General features: G+C 41.8%; 1 protein-coding gene across 1 annotated transcript in view; it reads left to right on the top strand.

Annotated features, from left to right (window-relative positions):
* Nucleotides 1–570: 570 nt before the first annotated feature.
* top2a (DNA topoisomerase II alpha) overlaps nucleotides 571–21,524 on the top strand; it is a 52,478-nt gene continuing 31,524 nt past the window's right edge. Inside the window, exons 1-12 of the mRNA XM_080213326.1 lie at nucleotides 571–759; nucleotides 2,977–3,126; nucleotides 3,599–3,689; nucleotides 3,780–3,843; nucleotides 4,994–5,139; nucleotides 6,279–6,376; nucleotides 6,776–6,988; nucleotides 8,102–8,275; nucleotides 12,695–12,796; nucleotides 13,352–13,489; nucleotides 14,873–15,011; nucleotides 21,191–21,348. Coding sequence (XP_080069452.1) covers nucleotides 727–759; nucleotides 2,977–3,126; nucleotides 3,599–3,689; nucleotides 3,780–3,843; nucleotides 4,994–5,139; nucleotides 6,279–6,376; nucleotides 6,776–6,988; nucleotides 8,102–8,275; nucleotides 12,695–12,796; nucleotides 13,352–13,489; nucleotides 14,873–15,011; nucleotides 21,191–21,348 — 1,506 coding nt within the window. The 5' untranslated portion in view covers nucleotides 571–726. The remainder of the gene's footprint in view (nucleotides 760–2,976; nucleotides 3,127–3,598; nucleotides 3,690–3,779; nucleotides 3,844–4,993; nucleotides 5,140–6,278; nucleotides 6,377–6,775; nucleotides 6,989–8,101; nucleotides 8,276–12,694; nucleotides 12,797–13,351; nucleotides 13,490–14,872; nucleotides 15,012–21,190; nucleotides 21,349–21,524) is intronic.

Raw genomic sequence — 21,524 nt, 5'->3', positions numbered from 1 at the left:
GTTTATTTGGTAGCAAAAGCCACAAGCTTTCAGAACACTGCCCCTTCGTCGGTTGAGTGGGAGTTCTGTTCACAAACAGGGCATATAAAGGCACAAACTCAAATTACAAATTGTTTTACTCCAACAGTTATTTTGTAAATTGAGTTGTCTTATATGCCCTATTTGCCAACAGAACGCCCACTTATGTGATGAAGGAGCAGTGCTCCAAAAGCTAGTGGATTTTGCTACTAAATAAACCTGTTGGACTTTAACCTGGTGTTGTGAAACTTCTGACTCTAACAGGGTGATCAGAACAACGCAGGATTCCAATTGCTGGACTTGTGATGACGTCACAAGGCAGCAAGGAAGGCGAAAGAAACTACAACTCCCGCGGGTCATTACGGCGCCACGACGTCAGGTCCGCCTCCGCCCCCCTCCGCAGTGCCGCCCAATCAGATTCAAACCCTGAAGCCGGGCGGCTGGGATTGGCCGGAAGTTTTGGCGGGCCGCCGCGCGATTGGTGGGGCTGGCGTTTCATTGAGAGATCGGGCGCTCGAGCAGCGAGCGTTAGTCTGAGCGCGGCGCGAGCGGGAGGAGAGCCGAGCGGAGCGGAGCGCCATCGCTTCACCTCACCTCGGGGAGAGAAACACAGCCAGAGAGAGAATCATCAATAGCATCACTCTTCCCCCCCCCCTCAACCCGCCACCTTGTTGTTTAAGCAGCTTTTAAACATCGCCGTTTGAAACCATGGCGTTGGAACTTGCATCGAGCCCCTTGAGGGTGAGTACAGCTTCCCTTACCCCTCCCCAAACTTCAGCTTCCACTAGCTCCTCATCAACTGTTTCTGATTAAAACTTGATCGAGGCTAAAGTTTCAGCTTTTAAAATACCCCATGGCCGAGTTGGAGGAAGAGAAAGTGTGGGATTTATTTTATTTTTTTAAATGTAAAGTTGTGGGAAATATTCAAGTATTACCTCGAGCTGAAGAGAGCAAAGTGCACGTTGTTTTTTTTAAATTCAATCCTACGTTTGCAAAGTCTTTTTGTGATTCTCATCCCTTTTTTCTACACCCTGCCTATGACTGTAACACTACATTCTGCACCCTCTCCTTGCCTTCTCCTCTATGTACTTTATAAATGGTGTGTTTTGTCTGTATAGTGTTCAAAATAATAGCTACTGTACCTCAATATATGTGACAATAATAAATAAAATCAAAAAATTCCCCCCCCCCCACCCAACTTGTTGAAAATGTTAGCTGTTGTTTGATCAGCTGTTAGGCTGATCTGGAAGATAAGGAATTGAATCTCCAGTTGCAGAGACAGTTGGAGCAAAGTAAAGGTAAAGTTTATTTATTAGATTCACAAGTAAGGCTGACATTAGCCCTGCAATGAAATTACTGTGAAAATCCCCTAGTCGCCACACTTCAGCACCTGTTCAGGTACACTGAGGGAGAATTTAGCATGGCCAATGCATCTAACCAGCATGTCTCTCGGACTTTGGAACAAAACCAGAGCACCCGGAAGAAACCCGTGCAGACACGGGGAGAACGCACAAACTGCATACACAGTGACCCATGCTGGGAATTGAACCCAGGTCCCTGCCACTATGAGGCAACAGTGCTAACCACTGCCAGTGTGCCACCCAGTCATCAGTTAGTTAGTTAGCATAGGCAGTCCACCTAACCTGCACAACTTTGGTTTCTGGGGAGAAACCAGAGCACCCGCAGGATATAAAAGTACCTAATCAGTGAGTCCAGGAGGGGAGGGGGAGCAGAATTGAGAAAGTGCACCAAGAGTCCAGTGGCTTAATGTCATGAAGGAGCTTGGTGTTGCTTGGATTTAAGTAAACTATACTTCAGTATAAGGTTCCCAATCGTGATGCAATGTCCTCAAAGTCTCCTGATGTGATTTGCCTCCATATTCTAACCATTTTTTGGACTAACACATCCATCTTTGTGATGCACTGTCTTCCTAGGCTACTTGGAAAGCAAAAAGATTCATTATGGAATTGTTGATGCTTGACTTGGCTCAAATAGCATTTTCCCCAATTTGTTTTGCGGAGGCAGTCTGCTGTTAGCCGGCAGCAAAATCTTCTGATTCCACTGCTGTCAACAAAACCAGAGCACCCGGAAGAAACCCATGCAGACACGGGGAGAACGTGCAAACTGCATACACAGTGACCCATGCCGGGAATTGAACCCAGGTCCCTGGCGCTATGAGGCAACAGTGCTAACCACTGCCAGTGTGCCACCCAGTCATCAGTTAGTTAGTTAGCATGGGCAGTCCACCTAACCTGCACAACTTTGGACTCTGGGGAGAAACCGGAGCACCCGCAGGATATAAAAGTACCTAATCAGTGAGTCCAGGAGGGGAGGGGGAGCAGAATTGAGAAGGTGCATCAAAAGTCCAGTGGCTTAATGTCATGAAGGAGCACTGTTCTCTGGAAGCCTTCAGCGGGACCAGAGATCCTGCTGGTCGGAATATTCTGGCCACAGTTGTGACTACAGCTTATGCGGCTTGTGACAGCATTTTTAGATGAAAATCCATTTGCATATCGTTACAGCATTTTTACTTCACTATAATTTCTCTCCCTTGCCTGTCTTCCAAAAAGGTTTTGCTACCAATTTCCCCAAATTAAATCAGCCAACAATTGTCAAGTATTTTAACTACTTGATACAATTTTTTACTGATTATTTATAACTTTCCCATACAATAGAATGATCCATATACCATTACCTTGTATCAGTTTGTTTTATGTTTTGCTACACAGTGTAAAATCGATGTATATAAACAGCTAGTTTGTGAATCAGATTAATGCTAACCGCAGAGTTTGATATTCATTCTGCTGAGGTAGACTTGGGCCTGCTTCTGCTCCCTAATCTTGACAAATATTGATGGCATTTTGCATGGTTTAGTCAATAATCACCAAAGACTTCCCTTCAGGTAGAGAACTTGTGAAGAGTAACATCAAAATTAACTTTATTTTCATCTTCATGCAGCCTTTGTTTCCCAATCAAGTAAGTAAGGTGAAGAAAGGTGATCAAGATCGTAGGTTGTCTGTTGAGAGAATCTACCAGAAAAAGACGCAGTTGGAGCATATTTTGCTCCGCCCTGACAGTTACATTGGCTCTGTGGAGACGGTTGTACAAGTGAGTATTGATATTGTTGCATTGTGAATTAAATATATTAATCTAAACTCATTGTTAAGAATATGACAGAAGGCAATTCCATTTTGCATGCTCCTTTTGAATGCAATGCAAAGGGTGCTAATTGCCTATTTCTGACCAAAAAAAAATCCTTTTGCTGCTCGTTTGAGTTTTTTATTTCAAGTTTGTGGTTTTCTCCTTTTACCTTGCAAAACAATTTAAGTTTTAATAGTGTAACCTCATTATTTTAATGTGGAAATTTATTTCTTTTACATTTCATCCCCTCCCTGTTCCAGATTGCAACCAGTTGTAACATCACTATCACTGGGGTGCTCTTAGTAATATTTAGAATGCAACATTGGGAGGCATTAATCTGTCTGACGTTTACTAAATATATTTGAAAATACAAGAACTGTAGGAGAAAATTACTGTGTGTAATCGCCAATTGCTTGAAAATGCGGTCTCTTTTTTATAGCAAATGTGGGTGTTTGATGAAGAAGTTGGTCTTCATTGCAGAGAAGTAACTTTTGTTCCTGGTTTGTACAAGATATTTGATGAAATTCTAGGTACGTGGAAACAAAAATCCTAAATAATCTTTCTGTATTTTGGAATGTGATTGTAAATTAAATTGCTGAATTAATTCTCTTTTTCAATAGTGAATGCGGCCGATAACAAGCAGAGGGATAAAAACATGTCCTGCATCAAAATTAATATTGACCCGTAAGTTGTTTTTTAAATCGATTTAGAAAACTTCTCTGGGTTCCTAAATATTTATGATGGAGTATATCATTTTAAAATGAATGTAAGTGACATTAAAGTTTGAAGCTCACTCCATGTACTTTTAAGGTGATCTTGTTTATGAAAGTGAACTGTGTCTGTTGTGAAAAATGATATGCAGTGTGCAATCATATTTATAAGTTGCATTTCAGTGAGACCAGATGATATCATGTGAAAAAGACAGCCAGGCTTTGGTTTAATGTTTATCATACTCATGCTTCATGCAAATGGCCATCAGTCCAGTCACTGAATGCTATTTGATGAGCCAACCAAATGGCAAGTGTGATGAATCTGAAAATTTATTTAGCCCCAATAATTTAAAAATAAAATGCTAGAAATAGAGGCGCAATATATACACAATTTTTAGCTTAGTCAAATTTCCTTTATGTTATTTACTTTGTACTGTTATTGACTGCCAAGCATTTGAAAAATCAGGATCAATCTGATCAGTCTTCAAAACTATTAATGCCATGAATCGAAAGGTAATTCAGTGTTAAATTATTTAACTCCACAAAACAAAATGCAGCTCCAGAAGTAAGGCAAGATTATTCCACACAAAGTAAAATGTGACAAAGCCATGTCTGGTAATGACCAAAATGATCTATGGTGTGCATATCATTAGCACGGTCAGTATTTATTGCTCTTCCAGATTGAGAAGTGAGCTCTCTTCTTGAAATACTGCAGTCCATGTATAGTAGGTTGACCTGCAATAATGTTAAGGAGGGAGTTTCAGGTTTTAGACCCAATAATAGTGAAGAAACTGATATAATTTCAAGTCAGGAAGCTGTGTGGCTTGGAGCAGAATTTGCAGGTGGCAAGGTTCCCATCATCCTGCTGCCCTAGTCCTAGGTGGTGGAGATCATGCTTTTGCAAGAGGCTAGGCAAGTTGCTGCAGTGCATTTACGTACGCTACACACAGAGAAAGTGAGTGTTTAATTCAGTGAATAGGATGCTGCTTTGCTCTGGATAGTATTGAGCTTCTTGAGCACTGGAGCTGAACGCATCTGGACTTGTGCATTGTAGTTAGTGGACAGGGTGTAGGAATCATGTATAACGTGGAGAAAGTGAAATTGTTATGTTTTTTTACTCACAGTGAGAACAATACAATAACAGTGTGGAACAATGGAAAGGGAATTCCTGTTGTGGAACATAAAATAGAGAAGGTTTATGTTCCTAATCTCATTTTTGGCCAGTTACTGACTTCTAGCAACTATGATGATGATCAGAAGAAAGTTACTGGTACGTTTGTGTTATTTACTATTATTTGGAGTTCAGCTATTTAAAAATATGAGATTTAACTAGCATTCAGAAGTTAGTGTCTGCCATAGGACAAACTACTTTGAATGTGTTATTGAAGCTAAACAAAACCCTGATGTGATCATTCTATTTCACCAATAAAAAGTGACCAGTTAGACTACATTGGTAGATGCCATGGTTTCTTGGATGCTACATATAGTTTGTACCTGGTTATTTAAAAACTTTGATTTGATTAGGTGGGCAGGTCAGGGCATTTCATGCATTGGTGCATATTCAATGGGCCGAAGGGCCTCTGCTGCACTATAGTATTCTGTGGTTCAAGATTTATGAACCAGTGAGGCATCATCAATAACAGTTATTTTGAATTCTCTAACTGCATAAAATTTATTAGGATTAATCAGTTAGGACTAAATGGCCTTGATTTCAATGGCCAGCTTGCCAGGTTTTCAAAATACCTGATTTGGTGCATCTCTGGAATAAAATTGAAGTCACTTTTACAGACCTTCTGTATGATGGGGTGGAAAGAAGTTGACATCACCCTTTAACTGAGTGTGGGTTGTAACAAATTGATTTCCTGTAACAGTTTTCATGGGAGCATCAAGATTAAATGGATGAGAGGTGAGGATAACTGCAGTGATGTGCTGAATCATATAATTTAAATTTATTTTTCTGCCCTGACTTATAATGTCCATTTCACTTTTATGTTATTTATAGTTAAATAGCAAATCACATGGAAGTTTGAGGCATAGATTTGGTTGAAATATAGGAGTTTTTTAGTGGCACAGTTTGTGGGAGGAACAGAACTGAGTCGTGACATCACTTGTGGCAGGGCATAATTAGAGAATGACAAGTCAGCATAGGCCATTTCATTACAAATGTAACAAAAATGTGAAATACAGTGTACATTTTAAATTCCTTGATATAGATAGATAATACCATATTTGCTTAAAATGTCTTGTTGCTCTGTGATACTTGAATTTCATTTTCACTTACTCAGGCAACATGTAAAGCTTGGAACACTATGTATTAAAAATGTATGTAAATTGCAGGTTTGGCGCCATCAGTTTTTGCTTTTTGTGCTATTACAGAACCGGAAAATAATCCTTATTTGTTTGTTTCAGGTGGACGAAACGGTTATGGTGCAAAGCTCTGCAACATTTTCAGCACAAAGTTTACAGTGGAAACTGCTTGCAGAGAGTACAAGAAATGTTTCAAACAGGTGCATTGAACTGACAACTCTGAGTAATTATTCTTTTAGCCTAACTTGGGGTTTAAAAGAACTTCAATATTAATCTTTTTTCAGAGCAGTTTATAGTGTGAGATAGTTCTTAGACTGGTACCTACAAAATATCATGTACCTTTAGCAGGTGCTGCTGTCTTAAAAGGATTGCTGAAAAAATCCTGCATCTGCGTTACTTATTGGATTTCTTTTAGTGACAAATCCATTTTGGTATTTTTGTTTCCAAATTTTCAGGAAATGTGTTATAGTTGAGGGGTGTAATTCAGGTGTTTCAGTTAATTAAGTTCCTAGTTAAAATCCTTTTAGACAAATTCAAGAATGATATGAAATTTAATCATGGTTGGTTTTCATTAATTTTATTCCACTTTTTCTTTGCAGACTTGGACGAACAATATGGGAGATGCACAAGAAGCTAAGATCAAGCCCTTCGATGGTGATGATTACACTTGCATCACTTTTCAACCCGATCTCCCAAAATTCAAAATGCAGACCCTTGACAAAGATATTGTGGCAATAATGTCACGGAGAGCATATGATATTGCTGGCACCTGCAAAGGAGTCAAAGTGTTCCTAAATGGCAAGAAATTACCTGTACGTTTTTGAAAATACTGTTAAGGTTTTTCGGGAAAGGTATATTAGTGCACAGCTATATCTGACTGCCACTGCATTTATAAAAAGTGGCAAGTTAGAGTTGTTTTCAATATACTGATATAGTCTATAATTTTAATGGTTAATGCTAAATAATGACTGCCACAAAGCAACTTGAAAAGTGAAAATGGTGTAAGTGTTGCTGCAGCTCACTTTCAAGATGGAAAAGAGACATCCAGCTGTACATTCAGCATTACTGATCCCAAAATGAAGCTTTTACCCAATTCATGTCCATATTAGATTTGTACCTATCATTTCTTGGACAAGCAGGCAAGTGAACTCTGTGCATCTTGGCTAATTGTTCCCCTGAGTTGACCCTTCAATTTAAGTGCACTAGAACAGAATTAGATACTTCCCTGGATTTTTGAGGTCAGCGGTGTAGCAACGGTGTTTGCTGCTTATCCCAAAGGAAGCTACCCACAAATATCTAGCAATTCTTTTGGCAAGAATTTCTTCTTTCCTGGTGTTACATTAAATCTGGAGATCTTTGAATACCCAGCAATCCTAATCAAGCAAGTAAGATCCAATTTCTTTGGAAGTATTTTCACAGTCAACCAGAGAGAAAAATGAGCTTTTAATTAAGTTTTATGACGATTGAAATAAACGTTTGGGAGATACACATGGGAAATTAAGGTAGCAGTAGAAATAACAAAATCTTGAAATGTATTTTAAAATATGTGCATTGTTTATCACAATTAAGACATTTGATATTTTACAAATATAAAATTAGCTTTCAGGGCCAGAAAGATTTTTCAGCAATACTTAATGCTGTTGAACTCATTTGTACCTTGTTCAGTAGCATATGACTTTTTCAGGGGGTTTCGCAATAAGGCTGGTAGCATAAAGCAGACGTTCTTACAATTCATTGATTTCTAATTGTAGGGGTACTTTAATGGTACACTTTCTGGAGAAGCTTACAATAACTGAATTTAACTGAGTAAATAGAGTCAGTTTCAGAACAATAATGATAGTAGGCTGACAGTTTCACTGTCATTATGCTGCAGAGTCCAGACCAATGTCCAAAACTGTTACGTTATCTTGTCTTCTTGCTAATAGGTTTCTGGGTTCCGTAGTTATGTGGATCTTTACGTAAAAGACAAAGTGGATGAAACAGGCAGCCCACTTAAAGTAGTCCATGAAGTTGTAAATGAGCGGTGGGAAGTCTGTATGACTATGAGCGAGAAAGGCTTCCAACAGATCAGCTTTGCAAATAGCATTGCCACCACGAAGGTAAGCTGACATTTATTTTTGCCAGTTTAAAGGTGTTTCACCAAATAGATTTGTCTTGGAGAACGTGGCCTGAAAATAAATAATTTTCTTAACTAATTTATTCAGCAAGTAGCTGAACCAAACAGATTGCAAAGGGCCATGTTTTTAATCTTCTGTGCGTTTGTTCATTTTAACAAAGACAATGGTTTGTAAAGAGGGAAATGGAAGTGGCTCAGTTATCATGAGAGGTATATTGCAGGACAAAATCTTCAAGAATCAGGGAGTTTAGGTTGAGAAATGCTTGGAACATTGAGTCTCTGGCTGGAATTTTACCGGCATGCCCGCACCGATTGCAGGTGCACGCGAGGCTCAGAGAACAGCATTCTCCATTGGCCTTGGGGGAGGTCATAAGAACCTCAAGTGGATGTGCCGGTAAAATTCTGCCCTCTATCTCAACCTTTCGGCACCGAATGGTGCAGAGGTTCTATATTGGGCGGACTTGAAACTGGGAGAGATTCAGAGCTGACTTTAAGGCCAGTTTTTAGTACCCCTCCCAATACGCACTCTGCCTGCAAGGTTTCGAGTGTGTCAGTTTCGCACTGCAGAATCCGGTGTGCGGGCTTAACGTGCCCAAAAGACTGTAGAGGAAGGCATTGCGCATGTACAGGCTCTGATGCTGCACATTAGCAGTAGAAGGGGTTTGACTAGCAGGAAAGACTGTCCTGCCGCTGCTATTGCAGGCTACCTGAAGAAGCTCCCCTGACCCCTGCGCAATCGCGTTCCCACCACCGCCCCCCACCAACTGATTGCTATAGAGTGGCAATGGGCCTCCCTCCCATACACCAATCCCTACAGAGTGGCAGTGGGCCCCCTACCACCATTAGCCCCACCCCTGGCACTGTCCAATGGGCATTGCCACTCTGGCATTGACCAAGGCACCCCCCTTGCCCTCAGCCTCTCCAGGAGGCTTCAGCGGCCTCTGATTTTACCAGCGAGGTCAAAAGTCAACTGCTCCCCATTCGTGGGCCGCATGTCTATTCCGTGCCAGTGCAAACCTTCCCTGAAGAAGTCATAAGTGGGGCTGAGCCCAGATGACTGAGTGCCGGTTTTGGTTAGCAGGTGCAAATATTCATTTTAATAGATTTAAATATATTAACTCGCCTCTTGCCCATTTCTGGTGAGAGGCTGACTATGCTGGATATCCGGTGCTAGATGCAAGAACTGCTGCCAGTGGCCCACTTTATCACTGCGTCATGCCTGAAAATGCACGCAACATGATGATAAAGTCACCCCCTGAGTAGCATACTTTTAGTTGTATCTTCAGTGTGTTTGAATTCAGCCAATTGGCAGGTAAAATGATAAATGGAGTAAATCCTGAGCCGTTTCAATTCCATTTTTAACTGGTTCAAGTGGGCAATACAATTTCCCATAATTGTGAGTTTACCAAATAAAATAGCTGACATAATTGTCATTCTCAGAATCTATTAGGATAGCTGTTGTGGCAAATGGAAAATACATCTTGACTGTGCATAAACCTCCATTGAAGGATGTGCTTGATTATTAAATTGAGCAGCAAAGATATTTTTTATTCATTCGTGGGACATGGATGTCCCTGGCTGGCCAGCACTTATTGTCCATCCCGACTTGCTCAAGAAGGTGGCGGTGAGCTCCCTTCTTGAAAAGCCACAGTCCACGTGCTGTGAGTTGACCCACAATGCCATTAGGAAGGGAATTGCAGGATTTTGACTAGCAACTGCAAAGGAACAGTGATATTTTTCCAAGTCAGGATGGTGTGGCTTGGAGGGGAACTTGCAGGTGGTGGTGTTCCCATGTATCTGCTGCCCTAGTCTTTCTAGATCGAAGTAGTCGTGGGTTTGGAAGGTCCTGTCTAAGGATCTTTGATGAATTGCTGCAGTGCATCTTGTAGATAGTGCACATTGCTGCTACTGCGCCTCAGTGGTGGAGGGAGTGGATGTTTGTGGGTGTGGTGCCAATCAAGTGATCTGTTTTGTCCTGGGTGTGTCATGCTTCTTGAGTGTTGTTGGAGCTGCACCCATCCAGGCAAGTGGGGAGTATCCCATCATACTCCTGACTTGTGCCTTGACAGGATTTGGGAGTCAGGAAGTGAGTTACTTATGGCAATGTCCGTAGCCTCTGGTCTGAGCTTGTAGCCGCTGTACTTACATGGCAAGTCCAGTTGTGTTTCTGGTCAACGGTAACCTCAAGCATGTTGACAGTGAGGGATCCTGTGATGGTAACACCATTGCATGTCAAGGTGCAGTGGTTAGAGTGTCTCTTATTAATGATTGTCATTGCCTTGCATTTGTGTGACGAGAATGTTACTTACTACTTGTCAGCCCAAGCCTGGATATTGTCCAGATCTTGTTGCATGTGAAGACGTATGCTTCAGTATCTGAGGAGTCGCGAATGGTACTGAATGTTGTACAATCATCGGCGAACACCCCCACTTCTGACCTTATGATGGAGGGAAGGTCATTGATGAAGCAGTTGAAGACGTTTTGGCCTAGGACACTAAGGGATTCCTGCATAAATGTCCTGGAGCTGAGATTAGTTACCCTACACAACCATAACTATTTTCTTATGTGCCAGGTATCACTCCAACCAGCAGAGTTTGTCTGCTGATATCCATTGATTCCAGTTTTGCCAGGGTTCCTTGGTGCCACGCTCAGTCAAATGCAGCCTTGATGTCAAGGTCTGTCGCACTCATTTCACTTCTGGAATTCAGCTCTTTTGTGCATGTAATGAGGTCAGGAGCTGAGTGACCCTGGCGAATCCCAAACTGGGCATCACTGAACAAGTTATTGCTGAACAGGTGCTGCTTAATAGCACTGTTGATGACCCCCTTCCGTCACTTTGCTAATGATTGAGAGTAGGCTGGGCAATAAGTGGCCGGGTTGCATATGTCCTGCTTCTCATGTACAGAACACATCTGGGCAATTTTACACACTGTTGGGTAGATGCCAGTGTTGTAACTGTAGTAGAAGAGCTTGGCTGGGGGAGCAGCAAATTCTGGAACGCAAGTCTTCAGTACGATTGCCGGAACGTTTTCACGGCCCATTGCCTTTGCGATATCCAGTGCGTCCAACTGTTTTTTGATATAATGTGGAGTGAATTGAATTGGTTAGAGACTGGCATCTGAGATGCTGGGGACTGTAGGAGGGTGAGATGAATCATTCACTCGGCACTTGTGGCTGAAGATCACTGCAAATGCTTCAGCCTTATCTTTTGTACTGATATGCTGAATTCCTCCATCATTGAAGGTGAGAATTTTTGTAGCGCCTCCTCCTACAGTGAATTAGAACCATAGAACATTACAGCACAGAAACGGGCCTTTTGGTCCTTGGCTGTTCCAAGCCATTTTTCTGCCTAGTCCCATTGACCTGCACCTGGACCATATCCCAGGTTTAAATATATTAACTTGCCTCTTGCCCATTTCCGGCGAGAGGCTGACTCTGCTGCATATCCAGTGCTAGTAAATTGGCGTCGGGCAATTGGTTAATTGTCCACCAACATTCATGGCTGGATGTGGCAGGACTGCAGAGCTTAGATCTGATCTGTTGATTGTGAGATTGCTCACTTGCTGTTTGGCATGCAGGTAGTCCTGTTTATTAACTTCACCAGGTTGACACCTCATTTTTAGGTATGCTGATGCTGTTCCTGGCATGCCCTCTGCACTCTGCATTGAACTAGGGTTAAACCTCTGGCTTGATGGTAATGGTAAAATGGGGGATATGCTGGGCCATGAGGTTGCAGATTGTACTGAAGTACGTTTGTTGGTGGTGGCCCGCAGCACCTCATGGATGCCCAGTCTTGAGTTGCTAGATCTGTTCAGAATCTGTCCCATTTAGCACAGTGATAATGCCACACAACATGATGGCAGTTATTCTCGATGTGAAGGCGGGACTTTGTCTCCACGAGAACTATGTGGTGGTCACTCTTACTGATAATGTCGGCACATTGTTAAGGATGAGATCAAGTATGTTTTTTCCTGTTGGTTCCTTCACCACTTGTTGCAGACCCAGCTTAGCAATTATATTCTTTAGGACCAGATCCGTAGTGCTCCTGCCGAGCCACTCTTGGTCAGAGTAATTCGGAGAAAGTGAAAGTCTGGATCATTGTACTTTTTTATGATTACAGCTTGCAATTAGCTTGCACCTTTCATGTAGAAAAGGGTATGCCTTGCTTCTCAAAGTTGTAATTCAACATGGAACCAAACAACATAGTATGTATGGTGACTAAAAGGTTACATTTAAAGGGGTTTTCAAAGTATTTGTTGCAAATGAGTAAATAATTTCAAAGTTTGGAGTCTAAATGGTGCATGCATCACCATCAATAGTGGAAAGATGAGAATGGGAGGATGTTGATCATCAGTTTTACTTGATACATTTTAATGCTTGATGTGACTATTTCCTTTTACAGGGTGGGAGACATGTTGACTATGTTACTGACCAATTGGTGAACAAATTAATTGAGGTTGTTAAGAAGAAAAATAAAGGAGGCGTTGCAGTGAAGCCATTTCAGGTGAGGTTTGTGTGAAATGTGTTTGCCAGTCTAACAGATGTCTGAAAGTGAAATGCATCTTTTTCACAAATGTGACAGCTTTATTGATATCTGGATACATGATAGGAGGTGGGTTTTAAATGAGAACAGATGTAACTCAGTGATTTCCATTCTAAACTTGGGTATCTATTTCAAAAAATTACCACTGGATGGATCTCTTACTCTAATCGATTGCTAACTAAAGACAAAGAAATCTGATGGTTTCGTGTCTCAACTATAGCCCTCCGGGTTAATCATGTGAAACGTAAGACCTATTTCTCGAGTTTCTGAAATGAGAAGTGCAGTCTCATAAGGAAAGACAGAAATGGACCTCATTGTCAGTCTGACCCAATCTAACGTTTGTCATCTGCCTTTTTTAAAGAAAATTGATTTGTTGATCGAGGAAGTAAGTTTTAATCTCTTTTGTGAGGATTTCTGTCTATTCGTTTACTTTGTTGTTTATGATGCAGCATGTCTGATTATTCTCTGTTGCCTATTTGTGTATTATTAACAGTTATAAACTTGGATTTATGGCAGATCAAGAATCACCTTTGGGTCTTTGTGAACAGTTTGATTGAAAACCCAACGTTTGACTCCCAGACCAAAGAGAACATGACCCTTCAAGCAAAGAGCTTTGGGTCAAGATGCATGTTGTCTGAGAAATTCATCAAAGCGGTATGCTCTGACTATATTTAACATCACTGTATGTTTTTACATTGGATGCCACTCCAAAATTGTTTACATTTTAAAGGCTTTGTTTTTCTTTATTCATGTGTTTATACTTCTACGCTCCTTCGACAATTGGGTCCTTTAGAGTTTTTTAATTTGTGGCCTACTCAGACCAGAATGGTACGGCTGTTCACGCTGACGGGTTATTCCCAAGCCGCTGCAGTGAACAGAAATTTGACTGGGTGCCAATTTCCTGACTTCGCTGCAGTGGGAGCATGGCGTAAACAGCCAAAGTATACTTCTTTACACCTGCTCTGTACATATCTGCTCTGTAACAACATATGTTAGTGATTCGCATTCTTTTGCCGCACCCATATTTTGATTCTTTTGCCCCTATCCTTGCTTCCCTATTACCAACACTATCTGTCCTGCCATGAACATTGGTCCAATTTATATCCACTTGTGGTTTTCCATAGGCAGAAGGAAGGTGCCTTTATGCAAAATATTTTGTGTTATTTGTTGTGGAATGCATGTCGGTTTCAACATGGTGCCATTGAATGTAGAAGACAAAAGCACAACTGCAGTTTTCTGTAATGCTAGTTTTTGTTCTCTGCTTTGCTTTATTGGGGAAGTTGTAGGCAGAGACCAAAAGTTTTCTTAGAATTTGGCATAAACTGGTGGCAGGCAAGAAAAGTGGCATTGAAGCCATTGACTGCAATGGGCGTGACCCTCTCCATTGAGCACAGTGCTCAGCTGGGCTCCCATGGAAGGTCTGTTCACTCGGTGCACGCTTCAGGAGACCAGTTGTGATTCGCACCACGGAGCCTGATGCCGGTGTAGGCCTGATGATGTCACAATGTGAATGACGGGAAATGCACCCCATCGCTGATGGGAAGGGACAATCACATCATGTATTTATGCATTAATAAAATGCAACTTTGCAGTCCTTGTGATATTTTCCACTGAACCAGTCCAAGGGGAGCGGAAAATCCTCTTCAAAGGAATCAGCCAAAGATGTCTTCCTTGGTAGTTAGAATTTGAGGCATCTATTTCATGAAGCCTGTTGATGTGTACTACATCATTGTCAGTCTGACCCAATCTAACGTTTGTCATCTGCCTTTTTTTAAAGAAAATTGATTTGTTGATCGAGGAAGTAAGTTTTAATCTCTTTTGTGAGGATTTCTGTCTATTCGTTTACTTTGTTGTTTATGATGCAGCATGTCTGATTATTCTCTGTTGCCTATTTGTGTATTATTAACAGTTATAAACTTGGATTTATGGCAGATCAGTGTCAATTTTGAATATGTTCATGGTTTCAAAAAATAATTATTTTGCTGTATTGTTTGGACCAGCTGTGAAATTATGCATATTGTTCTGTTTCTGTTATAGGCAATGAGCTGTGGCGTCGTTGAAAGCATCATGAACTGGGTTAGGTTTAAAGCTCAGAATATGCTTAATAAGAAATGCTCAGGATTAAAGCAAACAAAAATCAAAGGAATTCCGAAACTGGATGATGCTAACGATGCTGGTATGATGACATTTCTAACAAGTTTTTGGGGAAGGCCAATTATCATAGCAATGAAGTATCAATGTTCAAGTGCTAAAGCATTTTAATGCAAGAAAATGCTGGATAATGGGATGTAACTAGAAGGTGTGGAAAATTAAAACTGGCAATCATTGCCTTAAATCCTAGAACATTGATCAGTTAGCAAAGCTTGTAATATAAGCACAACTAGGAATTCTGTTCTTGTGTTCAATGTGTTCTGTTGATTCATTCATCTTCTGTTTAATTGAACTTTGAACACCCGGTAAGATATCTCAAATCTTATAAAGACGTTGACCAAAGACCCATAACTATGATCTGCAGAACTTAAATGTTAAAATGGGTTGGATATTCACAACTAAGACAAATTATTCATGGATGTCTATTTAATTCTCATTTTAAGATTCAGCTAGCTACAGCCATGTAATAGTTTATATGCAAAATGATCGTAGAATAAGCTCAGTTGGTATTGAGGTGCAGTTTCATGTGACAACAGGAAGATGCAACCTATGTCATTGTGGCCTTATTTTTGTTCAAGCAATTTGAAAGGCTATACACTAGACGTACTGATTGTTGCATCTAGTGATTTGATCCGTCTTCCTATCAAGCACCAGAAGCAGTGACTGAAGTATTCCATGGGAATTGTCCTCTTGGTGACTGTTGGGGCTTTGATTTAAAACCTTTAAAGTTCATTCATTAGTGACATAAGTAGGCTTACATTAACACTGCAATGAAGGTAGTGTGAAAATTCCCAAGTCACCACATCTCCAGTGCCTGTTTGGGTACACTGAAGGAGAATTTAGCATGGCCAATGGACCTCACCAGCACGTCCTTCAGTCTGTTGGGGGGAAACTGGAGCCCCCAAAGGAAACCCATGCAGACATGGGAGAACATGCAGATTCTGCACAGACAGTGATCCAAACCAGGAATCGAACCCGCGTCCCTGGCCCTGTGAGGCAGCAGTGCTAATCACTGTGCCACCACCATGCCACTCGGGTGGAATCATGGGTTTTTGGTCAAAACGTGGCCTCATTTATTAAATTTGATGCTCTCGGATTCAATTTTTCATGTAATACAAGGATCTTGGGTTGAAGCAACATAAGTAGAAAGCATGGGGCGATTCTCCCAAAAAGCAGTGAATCGGCAAGAAAACTAGTGTAAATCTCAACTTTTTTTTCAGTTCAACTTCAGACCCAAAACTCGACACTTTGTGACTTCTGTATTGCACAATCGTGAATATTAAAAGCTCGGAGGGCAGGCCCTACTTGTGTCAGAGTCTTGACAGTTCCAGCCTCTGCGCGTGCATAGTGGCCCCAATCTGTCAGTCTCCCTATTTGCTGGCCAGCCCCCAAGCCTGCACTGATCACTAGCCTCCCTCCAGCTCTGACTGATTCCAATGCCAAGTGGCAATGGGGTTCCCCTCCGATTGTTCTCTTGGCATTGTCGGATGCCTGGTGGGCAGTACCAGAGGGCACATGCTGGCACTGCCAGGTTGCCCATGTCCAAGAGGCGCCAACCCCCTAGGGGCCCCAATTGCCGCCTCCTCCCCGTTTCACTACTTTGCTGCAAGTGGGAGTCTACTCTAAGCCACGCCAGAATGAAATACTCCTGGCAGGGTGGGAGATATATCTGGCCCAGAGAATTCCATGCAGGACCTGATAATGACATTTAAAATACTTTTTTAAATTTAAATTACTTATCTCTCTTCCCCCTGGCTTCCAGCGTGGTCTGAGTATGCGAGACGCTTGTGCATTAGGAACGAATGCGTGAATCCCACGAAATGGCCAATGTGCGATTCTCCCACCCCGACATGCCAAAAAACACACGCTTCAGGATGGGAGAATCGCCCCCACGTGTGCATTTGTTCGTACACTGACAGATATTTGGCTGCTCTAGATAACACAATAGTTGCTCAAACCTAGGCATCCTTAATTCATTGGGCCATCAGCAGAAAAATTTCATTCAACAACAGTCTGTGTTTGCATATCTATCACTCCACCATAATCATCAAGCTAGGAACCAATATTGGGGGTTGTTGAAAAGGATGCCAGGAGAAGCATCAGGCAAACCCAAAACTGAGGTGCCAACCTGGTAAAGTTACAACGCAATTTCCCTTTACTATTTTTCCTGAGAGGTGGGCATAGCTGGCAAGGCCAGCATTTATTGCTCATCCCTAAATGTCCTTTTTGTGGGTCTGAAGTCACAAATAGATCAGGCCAGAATGACTGATTTCCTTCTCTAAAGCACGTAAGTGAACCAGATGTGTTTTTATGACAATTGATGAGTGTTTCATGGGTACAATTACAAAGACTAGCTTTCAATTTCAGAGCTTTTAAGATAATATATTAATTGAATTTAAATTCCACGTGTAACTGTGATGGGATTTGAACCAGGACCATAGATTTATCATCTCCCCAAATGCCTGCATATTAAACAGCTGAATAACATGTAAGACACAGAACATAGAACGTTACAGCGCAGAACAGGCCCTTCGGCCCTCGATGTTGCGCCGACCAATTAAGAAAAAAGCAATGACCCTCTAACCTAAACCATTCCCTTTCCATCCATAAACCTATCCACGGACCTCTTAAACGTCCCCAAACTTGGCGCATCTACAACTGCAGCAGGCAGGGCATTCCATACCCTTACCACCCTCTGGGTAAAGAACCTACCTCTGACATCCGAGGGAAAAGGCTATCACTGTCCACCCTACCTAAACCTCTAATCATCTTGTACGTTTCAATAAGGTCTCCTCTTAGCCGCCTTCTTTCTAACGAAAACAACCTCAAATCCCTCAGCCTCTCCTCATAGGACCTTCCCTCCATACCAGGCAATATCCTGGTAAACCTCCTCTGCACCCTCTCCAATGCCTCCACATCTTTCTTATAATGTGGGGACCAGAACTGTACACAATACTCCAAGTGCAGCCGCACCAGAGTTTTGCACAGTTGCAACATGATGTTGCGGCTCCGAAATTCAATCCCCCTACCAATAAACGCCAAGACACCGTATGCCTTCCTAACAACCTTATTGACTTGATTTCCAACTTTCAGGGATCTATGCACATATACACCTAGATCCCTCTGTTCGTCAACACTATTCAGAGCCCTACCGTTAGCCCTATACTCTACACATTTGTTATTCCTGCCAAAGTGAATTACCTCACACTTTTCCGCATTAAACTCCATTTGCCACGTCTCGGCCCAGCTCTGCAACTTGTCCAAGTTTCTCTGTAAACTATGACACCCCTCTTCACTATCTACCACTCCTCCGACTTTGGTGTCATCAGCAAATTTACTAATCCATCCTTCTATACCCTCATCCAGATCATTTATAAAAATTACAAACAGCAGTGGCCCCAAAACAGATCCCTGAGGCACGCCACTTGTAACCGAACTCCATGACGAATACTTTCCATCAACCACCACCCTCTGTCTCCTATCAGCTAGCCAATTCCTGATCCAATTAACTAAATCACCCCCAATCCCATATATCTGCATTTTCTGCAGAAGCCTTCCATGGGGAACCTTATCAAACACCTTACTAAAGTCCATATATACCACGTCAACTGCCTTACCCCCATCCACCTCTTTGGTCACTTTTTCAAAAAACTCAATAAGGTTAGTAAGGCACGACCTACCCTTCACAAAACCATGCTGACTATCTCCGATCAATTCATTACTCTCTAAATAACTATAAATCCTATCCCTAATAATTTTTTCTAATACTTTGCCCACAACAGAAGTAAGACTCACTGGTCTATAATTCCCGGGAAAGTCTCTATTCCCCTTCTTAAACAATGGGACAACATTAAGCAAGTCCATAACCAGTAAATCAGATCAGTGCTCTGTGGTCCTGCTGCATTCGATTATGAATGATGGTGGACAATTAAACAAGAAGGAGGAAGGTCCATTAGCTTACCCAGTTTCATTCATGAGGGGGGCCAATATATTAATGCACAATACAAGACTGAAACATTTGCAATCATCTTAACCAGCAGTACTAAATAGATAAACGACCTTTTGAGAGCCAATTCACTCCACACGATAGAAAGTAACAGCAAAGGCCATCAGCCCTGCTAATTCCTGTACAGTACTGAAGACTTTCTCCAAAACTAGCAGAAACACAAGCCAAGCTGCAACACTAGGATTTAAAGTTAAAGTTTATTTATTAGTCATAAATAGGCTTACATTAACAGCACAATGAAAATCCCCTAGTCCCCAAATTCTGGCGCCTGTTTGGGTACACTGAGGGAGAATTTAGCATGGCTGGTGCACCTAACCAGTACGTCTTTTGGACTGGGAGGAAATCCACGGCAACGCAGGAAGAATGTGCAAACTCTGCACAGACAGTGAGCCGAGCCAGGAATTGAACACAGGCTAACCACTGTGCCGCCCTACCCAATAATGTGAGAAATTATCTGGACAAATCCAATCCAACCAATTACCTTCCATCAGTCTATTCTCAATCATTAGTGAAATGAAGCAAGGCGTCATCAGTCCTATCAAGCAGTACTGATGCTCAGTTTGAATTTTGAAAGAGCCAGTCAGCTCAAGACCACATTACATGGGGAGGTGGTGGTATTGTCACTGGACTGGTAACCCAGAGACTCAGGGTAATGTTCTGGTGGTCTGGATTCTAATGTCACCTTGGCAGGTGGTGAAATTTGAATTCGGTTTTTTAAAAATCTGAAATTAAAAACATGAACCATATATCTCATCATAAAAACTTATCTAGTTTACTAATGTCCTTTAGGGAAAGAATTCTGCCATCCTTATCTGGCCTGACCTCCAGATCCACAACAATGTGATTAACTGAAATGGTGTGGCAAGTACTTAGGCCCAACCAATGACACTCACATCCCATGAATGAATTAATGACCTGAATTCCTGAGGTGAGAGTGATGAATCAGAGAATCTTATAGTGCAGAAGAGGGCCATTCAGCCAGTTGAGTCTGCACTGACCACAATCCAACCCAGGTCCTATCCCCATAATCCCATGCATTTGCCCTAGCTAGTACCCCTGGCACTAAGGGACAATTTAGCATGGCCAATCCACCTAAGCTATCCATCTTTGGATTTTGGGAGGAAACCCACACAGACACAGAGAGAATGTGCAAACTCCACACATTCAGTGACCAGGCTAGGAATCGAACCTAGGTCCCTGGCACTGTGAGGCAGTAGTGCTAACCACTGTGCTGTCCCCTTGAATTTTGACACCAAGGTGGTATCTGACCCAGTGCAATAACCAGTAGCAAATTTGAAATCTGGAAACTGCAGGGATATCTTTCCATTGGTTGGAGTCATACCTTCTTAAAAGGACAGCAGCTCAGTACTCATTTTCAGTTGCTTTGCCAAGGATCTCGCCAAGATGAGGTCAAAAGGGGGGTGTTTGTTGATGATTGCACAATGAGAATATCATTTGCAACTCATGCTGAAGCAATCCTGACTGCATGCAGCAAGACCTGGACAACATTCCAACTTTAGCTGATCAGTAATCTGAGTACAACAAAAATGTCAGGCAATAGCCATCTTCATCAAGAGAGGATCTAATCATTGATCAGAAACTAGATCAATTGGATACAGAGTGGGTTAGAGACTGGAAATTCTGTAGTGAGTCTTCTATATCTTAGCCTATCCACCATCCACAAGGACTGTGATGGGATATTCTCACTTACCCTGATGAATGCCGTTCCAATAACACTTTTGGAGCTTGACACGATTCTGGACATTGATTGACATACTTCCAGCATGTTAAACATTCCCTCCCTCCATCACTGATGCACAGTGGCTTCAAAATAAATTGCAGGAATTTGCTGCCTTTTTTTTTAATGCCTTCTATTCCTCCAAAGAAGCTGGCATATGGGAACATTGCCACCAGAAAGTTCCCCCTCTAAGCCACACGCCATTTTGACTTAATAAAACAGTGTTCATTCGGTGTCACTGGGTCAAAATCTTGAACTTGTTCTTTAACATCACTTTGAGTGCATCTGCAAAATAAAGGGCAAAAGGGTTCGAAAATGTGGCTCACCACCACCTTCTCAAGGGCAATTAGAGATCTGAAATAAATGCTGGCCTAGCCAATGATGCTACGCTCCATGCACAGGAAAAATAATTAATTTTAGATGTGAATTGTAACCATAAATATCAAACCTTTTCTTTCAGGGACAAAACACTCTCAAGGCTGTACTCTCATTCTAACGGAGGGAGATTCAGCCAAAAGTTTGGCTGTGTCAGGTCTAGGAGTAGTTGGACGAGATCGGTATGGCGTATTCCCTCTTAAAGGGAAAATTCTCAATGTACGAGAAGCTTCTCACAAACAGGTAGGTCGATGTCAATATTGAATTTATTTTGCATCCTAAATGTTGAAAAATGTCCCAAATCACTTTGCATGGGTGTAATTCAAATGGCAGGTCTGCTCATGGTAGGGACAAAAGGGTACACAGGAGTTTAGATTTGGAGAAGTCAATGGTAGATATCTTCAGCACCAAGAAAGATT

Source organism: Carcharhinus amblyrhynchos, chromosome 27 (genome assembly GCF_965287045.1).
Source record: "Carcharhinus amblyrhynchos chromosome 27, sCarAmb.v2.hapA, whole genome shotgun sequence".
Taxonomy (NCBI): domain Eukaryota; kingdom Metazoa; phylum Chordata; class Chondrichthyes; order Carcharhiniformes; family Carcharhinidae; genus Carcharhinus; species Carcharhinus amblyrhynchos.
This window is presented reverse-complemented; position numbering and strand designations above follow the sequence as displayed.